At 63.3% G+C, this 8,381-nt stretch overlaps 1 protein-coding gene across 2 annotated transcripts; it reads right to left on the bottom strand.

Moving 5' to 3' along the window:
• Positions 1-735: 735 nt before the first annotated feature.
• Positions 736-6,209, bottom strand: CPLANE2 (ciliogenesis and planar polarity effector complex subunit 2). Of its 2 annotated transcripts, XM_051836564.3 has the most exons (7): positions 6,045-6,209; positions 5,659-5,780; positions 3,125-3,277; positions 2,780-2,961; positions 2,524-2,648; positions 2,172-2,308; positions 736-1,975 (listed from the first exon to the last, which is right to left on the bottom strand). In XM_051836564.3, the coding sequence occupies exons 5-7, from the start codon at positions 2,587-2,589 to the stop codon at positions 1,696-1,698; spliced, it is 483 nt and encodes a 160-aa protein (XP_051692524.3). In that variant the 5' UTR covers positions 2,590-2,648; positions 2,780-2,961; positions 3,125-3,277; positions 5,659-5,780; positions 6,045-6,209; the 3' UTR covers positions 736-1,695. The 2 variants fall into 2 exon arrangements, with proteins under 2 accessions (XP_051692524.3, XP_002722380.3); XM_002722334.6 differs by lacking the exon at positions 2,780-2,961 and having other exon boundaries at positions 6,045-6,207.
• Positions 6,210-8,381: the final 2,172 nt, after the last annotated feature.

Raw genomic sequence — 8,381 nt, 5'->3', positions numbered from 1 at the left:
CCCAAATGGCGGCGATGACTGGGCCGGGGCTAACCTGAAGCCAGGAGCTTCTTCCAGGAGCAGGGGGCCAAGGGCGTGGCTAGCAGGGAGACTGGAAGTGGAGCAGCCGGGACTTGAGCCGGCGTCCATATGGGATGCTGGTGCTGCAGGCTGCAGCTTCAAACTGCAGTGCCTCAGAGCCGCCCCCAGGGGGCCGCCTTCTCAGCAGGGCCTCTGTGGGTCAGACCCAGGCCAGGGGTCTATCTACAGGGCCCGAGAGAGGCTAACGGCCCCTTCCAAGGCACCGCACCCCACCCCCGGCGTTAGCATGGGCATCAGCGTCTCAGGCTGCTAAGGATGGGCCTGCTCATTGATCTTCCTGGCCTCCCACCGGCCAGACCTGCTCGAAAGACCAACCCACACCTGACCCCTGGTGGGAAGGTCCTTGGCCCTGTCCTAAGCCTGCTCAACAGCTTCATGACCAAGGACCGCAGCGCAGCGTGAAGGGCTCGCCCCCCGGGTGCTCCTGGGTGCTGGCCAACGAGGACCCCCGCTGTGGGCGACCTCCCAGCTGCCCTCACTCCGGCTGATGCCCTGGGCAGACTGAGATCTCCGGGCCTGGGGCTCTGAGGGCGCGCATGGGGCAGGATTCCCACACCCTCCCCTCTCCTGGGCCCCCACAGAGTGGGGCCCAGAGATCTCAGGGTTCCTCTGCTGCAGCAGGTGGTGTGTTACTCGAACCTCAGCTAAAACAGGCTCTTTCTCTAAAGTCTTTATTGATGTGAAGTTTTGTGTGTGTGTGTGTGTGTGTGTTTTAATTTATTTTAAAGTCAGAGTTATAGTGAGAGGGGGAGAGGGAGAGACAGAGAGATCTTCTACCCGTTGGTTCATTCCCCAAATGGCCACAGCAGCCAAGGCTGTGCTGGGCCAAAGTCAGGAGCCTGGAGCTTCACCCGGGTCTCCCGGTGGGTGGCAGGCCCAATTATCTGGGCCATCTTCTGCTGCTTTCTCAGGTGCATTAGCAGGGAGCTGGGTGGGAAGTGGAGCGGCCGGGACTTGACCCGGCACTCATATGGGATGTTGGCATCCTAGACGGTGGCCCAACCCGGCCCCTGATGTTATCTGTTCATATTTATTTGAAAGGCAGAGCCATAAAGATAGGGAAAGAGAGACAGAGACGTATCCATCTGCTTGTTCACTCCCCAAACACTGGCAGAAGCTGAGGTTGGCCCAGACTGGAGCCAGGAAACTGGAACTCAATAGGGGTCTCCCATGGGGGTGGCAGGGACCCAAGTACCTGGGCCATCACATCAGCGGGAAGCTGAGGCGGAAGTGGAGTGAAACTTGAAGCCGCGCACTCCATTTCGGGATGCGGCTGTCCCAGGTGGCGACTCACCTGCTGAGCCCACCCCAATCCAGGCTCTTGGTCAAAGCCACTTGAGGTCCAGGACCCTGCTGTGCCCTCCCCGTGGTCCGTGGGTGCTGGCCCATGGGAAAGGGTGGGGGTGGCTGGGGGAGGAGTCTGAGCTCCAGGGTAGCCCCCACCTCGCTGTCACCCTGAATCCTGCAAGGAGGGCCCTCTGGGGCGGGCGCCTTCTCAGGCCCCGCCCTCCCCGCCCAGGCCTCCCGGGCCAGTCCTGAGGATGAGGTCACACTGTTGTCCGGCCTTAGCCTCCGGGCCCTGTCCTCCCTCGTGGGTCAGGGTCGGGAGTGGGGTCACGGGTGCCCACTCGTGATGCCACCCTCCTCAGCCGGCGGCGCTCTCTGCGGGTTGGGAAGCAGGCCGGCAGCCACCTGATCCTGGTGCCACAGCTGCTCGGCGAGCCCGTTGAGCACGTGGGCGACGTCAGCCAGCCCGGCCCAGCCGTCCAGCGTGCGCCCGTCGGCCAGTCGCCGCCCGGGCACACTCTTCACCCGCAACAGGGGCAGCTCCCAGGCCTGCCGGAAGGCCGTGAGGTCGCGCTCGGGCACGTCTGTGTGCATGTACTGGTCAAACCTGCAGGAGGGTCAAGGAATCCACCCGGGGGGCTCTGCGCCAGCCCCCCAGCCTGCCTTCGCCCTCCTCCCGGAGCCCCACCCCTACCCCTGCTGCACGTGGGAAGGCAAAGCCCATGGCAGGGCGGAGCCAAGGTCCCTGACCCTCTGCCCGGCCAAGGACAGCCTGATAGTCCCAGGGGCCGCCCAGAGGATACTTGGAGCCAATGACCATCCTGACAACAGCAGGGGTCTCGCCCGCGACGCGGGCCAGCTGGCCCGGGAGGTCTTCGAAGGAGGCACGGTCAGTGAAGGAGAAGAGGAAGAGGAAGGCGTCTGTGTTCTCCTTGCAGGCCTGGGGGTGGAGAGGCCGACTCACAGGCCGCGCGCCACAGCGCCGAGCCTCCACCCGTGGCAGGGCCCTGACTAGCAATCCTCCCTGCACAGGAGGGAAGCCGAGGCCCGGAGCAGGGAGCGACTGGCCCAGGGCAGAGCGCCGGTGGGGACCCAGTCCCTGGCCTGCTCGCGCCTGCCCGGACTCAGCAGCTTGCCCCGGGCGCCCCCGCTCACCGGCAGCATGTGGTCAAACTTTCTAAGCGCCGCCTCGCCGCAGTCCCAGAACTCAAAGCGGAACATGACGACACGGTCACTGGCCTGCAGCTTGGCTGGCCAAAACACCACGGTGGTCTGGATCCCTGAGGAGGGCAGAGGTCGGCTGTTCAGCACGGGGAGGGGGGAGGGGGGAGGGGGACCAGGAAGGAGGAGGAAGGAGATACCTCCCCGCGGGGGTAGCCCTGGTCTGATGGGGGAAGGCACAGCCCCTGACCTGGGAGAATTCCGGCCTGGGAGTCCTGGCCGTGCCGAAGCAGCGTCCCTGCCTGCACAGGGCCCACACCCGGGACACCAGGGGCTGTGCAGCCTCCAGCGGGAAGACACAAGGAAGCTGGGCCTTTCCGGGGTGCCCGCTGCGTCTCCAGCAGCAGCCCATGGGCTTGGTACCGTTACCCGCTGGGGACAGAGGAGCCAAGGAAGGCTCTGTCAGAGAGGAAAAGCGGCGCTCAGGGTGGCCGTGAAGGCGATGAAGCCTGGCTCACTCGGCCCAGGACCAGGTCACTTCGTCCACCCCAGGAGGCCTGGAAGGTGGGCAAAGGGTGGGGCCGCACTCACTCACCGATGGTCTCGTGGTGCGCCGTCGGCACCTCCAGGCCGGCCAGCTTGGCCACCAGCGCTGTCTTGCCCACGCCACTCTTCCCAGACACGAAGACCTTGTAGCTGGCAGTGTCAATGGCCACAGATGGGGGCAGCACTGGCCGTTCAAGCAGCCCTGGTGTACGGAGGGCAGCAGAGGGTCAGAGGGCCAACCGTGCACCTGCCGCCTGGGACTCCAGGACGGACAACCGCACCTCCACGGGCGTCTTCAGGGCTGACCCCCCGTTCGTGGGTGTCAACATTTATCCCAGTGAGAGACAGGCAAGGAGAGAGACCCCCTCGACTCCTCTCTAAGCATCTGCTGCGGCCGGGCCGGGGCCGGGGTCAGGAACTGAAGGCTCAGCCCGTGGCAGGGACCAGGGACCCCACTGCCTGAGCCTCCCTGTGCCTCATCTGCTGCCTCCCTGCGCTGAGCTGGGGATGAAACTCAGGCACTGCAGGCTGGGACGCAGGTGTCCTAACCCGGCACCACTTCTAGGCCAGACGCTCTCACGCCAGCTTTACGGAAGCCTGAGACACGAAGAGACCGGCCTCCGTTCCTGCAGTGGATCCGCTGGTAGTTCTTCGCTGTTCTCGACCTTTCTGGGCGGGGGTCAGGGGTCAGGGGTCATAATGACACACTCAGGTGGGTATGCTCAGCGGTTAAGGACCTTAGGCGCTGTGGCGCAGGAGGTTCATCCTCTGCCTGAAGCGCCAGCATCCCATGTGGGCGCCGGTTCCAGTCCCGGCTGCTCCTCTTCTGATCCAGCTCTCTGCTATGGCCTGGAAAAGCAGCAGAAGATGGCCCAAGCACTTGGGCCCCTGCACCTGCGTGGGCCTGGAGGAAGCTCCTGGCTTTGGATTGGCTCAGCTCTGGCCATTGCGGTCATTTGGGGAGTAAACCAGCGGATGGAAGACCTTTGTCTCTGTCTCTTCCTCTCACTGTATGTAACTCTACCTCTCAAATAAATAAGTAAAATCTTAAAAAAAAAAAAAAACCCTCATGGCATTTGCTGGTGAAAACACTGCAAAGTCACCACTTTCCGCCAGTCCAGCAACTTGACCCTGACTGTGGTCCAGGAAACAGTGGCTCTGTGTTACTCCCAGGACATCGGCTCCACCTACTCGCACACAGCCGCAGGGGCAGTGACAGGTGACCCTCGGTGGGCCCTGCTCGGGGCGGCGTCCACGTGTGCCTCCTTCCCTTCCTCGGGTGCTCTATGGGGCAAACACTGTGGACACCCACTTTACAGAGGACAGACCTGAGTTATTCATGGTCGCAGGGCTAGGCAGTGGTGGGGTCTGGGTGACCCTCCCTCCAGCCCAGCCCACAGGAAGTAAAGTTTCAGTGGCCACAGGCGAAAGTCATACTTTGAATTTGACCAACTTCTAAAAAAATAAATAAGAGTTACCCTTACCCACAAACTTCGGTTCATTACCTATCACGTGTAGCAAAGGGCTTAAGCCCAGCGACCAAAGGCACAAGGATCACCACCTGAGGTTCCTAGGATCAGGACAGCCCATCAGCCGCTCAAGGTCTGGTTTGGAAACCCTGGAGCTTGGACACAAAGCCTCAGAGGACTCTGGTCCTTTGCCACTCAGTGCGGCCCCTGCACTGCAGCACTGGCATCTCCTGCTGTCCAGAGGCCCCTGGGGCAGACTCTGCCCTTGAACAGGACCCTGGAGGACAGGGTCTGCCCCCACACTAGCGCTACAGGCTGGGCCTTGGCCACTCCAAGTAATACCCAGTTTTTTTTTTTTTTTGTTTTTGACAGGCAGAGTTGGACAGTGAGAGAGAGAGAAAGGTCTTCCTTCCATTGGTTCACCCCCCAAATGGCCACTACAGTCGGAGCTGCGCCGATCCGAAGCCAGGAGCCAGGTGCTTCTTCCTGGTCTCCCATGTGGGTGGGTGCAGGGCCCAAGGTCTTGGGCCATCCTCCACTGCCTTCCCGGGCCACAGCAGAGAGCTGGACTGGAAGAGGAGCAGCGGGGACTAGAACCAGTGCCCATATGGGATGCCGGCGCTTCAGGCCAGGGCTTTAACCCGTATTTGAAGAGTGATGCATGAGATGGTTCTCGCTGGCACTATTAACACACGTGTTGGAATTCCTCGCTAGAAGAGCACGGCCTTCCACGACGCCTTCCTTACAAAAGTGTCTCAGTTACCACCAATCAGCCGCGCAGAGCCCCGGATGTGTGCACGCAGCTCTGCGGGCTAAGGGCTGGCAGCTTCTAACGTGCGGGCCCAGACCTTGGGGCGCGCTGGCGCTGGCTCCGTCCTGGGGAGCTGCGTCCTCTCCCACAGACACAGACCAGGGGTCGGGGCGCGATCCGCGCGGGGAGCGCGAGGTGCCCCCGCGGTCAGCGTGTCCGCCGCGCTGGGCGGGATTTGGGCTGTTCCCGTGCTCCTGGCACCGACGGTGGAATCCGCTGAGGGATCAGGGTCCCGGGGGCCCACGGCTGAGCACGCGAGGGCGCAGGCTCCCCACGGAGGGACGCGCGGCCGCGGGCACTCACCGAACAGCCGCCGGCGGCTCCTGCGCAGGACGCAGGCCAGGAACTCCTTGCCCTCGGGGCTCTCGTGCCAGTCTGGGACAATGGCCGAGCCGGGCGCGGGCGGGCGAGCCATGCTGGGCACCCTGGGGGGGGGCGGGGCGGCAGGGTGTTGAGAGCGGGCAGGGGGGGAGAGGGGACCCGGGACCCCTCTTAGTCCCCTCCGCCTCTCCCAGCGCAGAGGGCGCAGTTCCGAGCGCCCCCTCCTCCGTGTCACCCCGCACCCCGCCCCGGGGAGTCATCCCTTTATTTCCCTGGGCAGGGGGAGCGGGAGCCGTTTTCGGGGGTCACACAACCCTGCTCCTCTCCCTCCTGGGTTCCGACTCCGGGAGCCACCCCCCAGCTCTCACCGTCAGCCACACGCGCTGGCGAGAACGCCTCGGTGGCGACGGTCTCTTTAAAAGCCTTGCGCTGAGCTCCCGCTGCCCGGCCCGCCGGGTCCGCTTCCGCCAGGCCTGCGTCCGGCTTCGGCGCGCGCGCCGCCCGGCCAGGCGCCGGGGCTCAGGACGCATGTGCAGAGGCCGTTGCCATGGGGACGCCGGGGCGGGGCCCGCTAACGCCGGCCGCTGCGCGGCGGTTGGGCGCCCGAGCCCGCGGGCGGTGACGTCAGGTCGGGGCCTCCTCCCAGGGCCCTTCCGTGCCGCTCCGAAGCTGGGAACGCCAGCGCGGACCAGCGCCTGCCCGCCTGCGGCGGACCTCCCAGCTCCCAGCCTGCGGCCCCGCGCCACTGCTGGACGCCGGGCAGTGGGCCGGCGGCGCCAACGCCCGCTGGGTGCACCGGCTGCGGAGGGGCCGCTCGGCGAACGCTGTCCATCAGTTTGTCGTCGATTTCCTGCAGTGCCTTCGAGTCGCGCGTGTGCCTGCCTTGCTAAGCCTGACCTAGGAGTTCCCGTTCACTGAAGGGCTGTGCCAGCAGCGAGGGCTGTAGAGGTCGCCTCATTTATAAAGCAGCCTGGAGCAATGGCATTCTCCCTCAGTCACGTAGCAGTCCATGTCTGTTCCCCCATACTGGGTTTCAGGTTTTTAAAAACTTTGCCGGGACCGGCGCTGTGGCGCAGTGGGGAAAGCCGCCGCCTGAGTGTCGGCATCCCATATGGCGCCGGTTCGGGTCCCGGCTGCTCCACTTCTGATCCAGCTCTCTTCTGTGGCCTGGGAAAGCAGTGGAAGATGGATCAAATGCTTGGGTCCCTGCACCTGCGTGGGAGACCCGGCGGAAGCTCCTGGCTCCTGGCTTCAGATCGGCGCAGCTCCGGCCGTTGCAGCCATTTGGGGAGTGAACCAGCAGAGGGAAGACCTCTCTCTCTCTGCCTCTGCCTCTCTACAACTCTGCCTTTCAAATAAATAAATATTAAAAAAAAAAAAAAACTTTGCCCCAGGGCGAGTGCTGTGGCATAGTAGGTGAAGCCACCGCCTGCGATGCCAGTATCAATATGGGTGCTGGTTCAAGTCCTGGCTGTTCCACTTCCAATTCAGCTCCCTGCTAATACGCCTGGGAAAGCAGTGGAGGATGGCCCAGGTGCTTGGACCCCTGCACCCATGTGGGAGACCCAGAAGAAGCTCCTGGCTCCTGGCTTCTGCCTGGCTCAGGCCCAGCCCCAGCCATTGTGGCCATCTGGGGAGTGAACCAGCAGACAGATCTCTCTGTCTCTCCCTCTCTGTAACTCTGCCTTCCAAATAAGTAAAATAGATCTTTTTTAAAAAGAAAACCAAAAACTTTGCCCCAGCCACCAGAAGGGCTGTTCCCAGTGAGGCTGGAATCAGCCAGGGGGCCAGCAACCCACAAATCATGGAGGCCCACCGGGGGGGTGGGAGGGGACAAGGATGCGAAGACAGGGTGCTGTCCCCCATCCTGCTTGCCCCACAGCGAGGCAGAGGCGCAAGGAGCCATTCCTCGCCCAGACGCCCGGCTCACCTGCACGGCTCTTAGCCCATTCACTCAGAGGCAGGGTTATTCACAGACCTTCCACCCACTGGGTCACTCCCCAAATGGCCTCAACAGCCAGGGCTGGGTCAGGTCAAAGTCAGGAGCCAGGACCTCCATCCCGGTCCCCGACGTGGGCGGCAGGGACCCAAGCACTTGAGCCATCACCTGCCGCCTCCCAGGGTGCACATTCGCAGGAAGCTCGACCTGAAGCAGAAAAACCTGGACTCAAGCCAGGAATTTCAGCGTGGGACAGGGGCGTGCCCAGCAGTGTGGCCCGCTGTGCCACAACTGCTGCTCCACAATTCCAACAGTGTCCTCAGGGTTGTTTCCTTTCCTCTCCCCCTCGGGGAGACGCACCCCTGCCCGGGACGCACAGGTGCGGAGGTCAGCCCTCCTTGGATGCCGCCTCTCAGTGCCTTGGCTCCACAGAGAACTCTCCCTTCTGCCATGGCCCTGGCTGCGCTGGTCTCTCCCCCCACCGCGGGTTCTGATGGGCTTCTTCCCCTGGCTACATCTGAGCAGATGACCTCTGGCCATCACACTGGCACAGGTCACTCGACAGTGCCATCGACCCGGGCCACAGGCTGCCTTGGGTGTGCTGCGCCTCCCACAACCCTCTGCCTGGAACATGGGAAGTCTGTCTTTCCTGATGCCACGAAGCCATCAACATCCTGCATCGCTGACTGGAAGGCGAGGCCTGGGTGGTGCCCACCAGGGACCCCCAAGAAAAGCCGCCCTCATCTGCCCCTACCAGTTTAGCAAG

The sequence above is a fragment of the Oryctolagus cuniculus genome, chromosome 7, assembly GCF_051225735.1.
Source record: "Oryctolagus cuniculus isolate XC-2025 breed Fujian yellow rabbit chromosome 7, ASM5122573v1, whole genome shotgun sequence".
Classification (NCBI taxonomy): domain Eukaryota; kingdom Metazoa; phylum Chordata; class Mammalia; order Lagomorpha; family Leporidae; genus Oryctolagus; species Oryctolagus cuniculus.
Note: the sequence above shows the minus strand (reverse complement) of the source record. Positions and strands in the feature narration are given on the sequence as shown.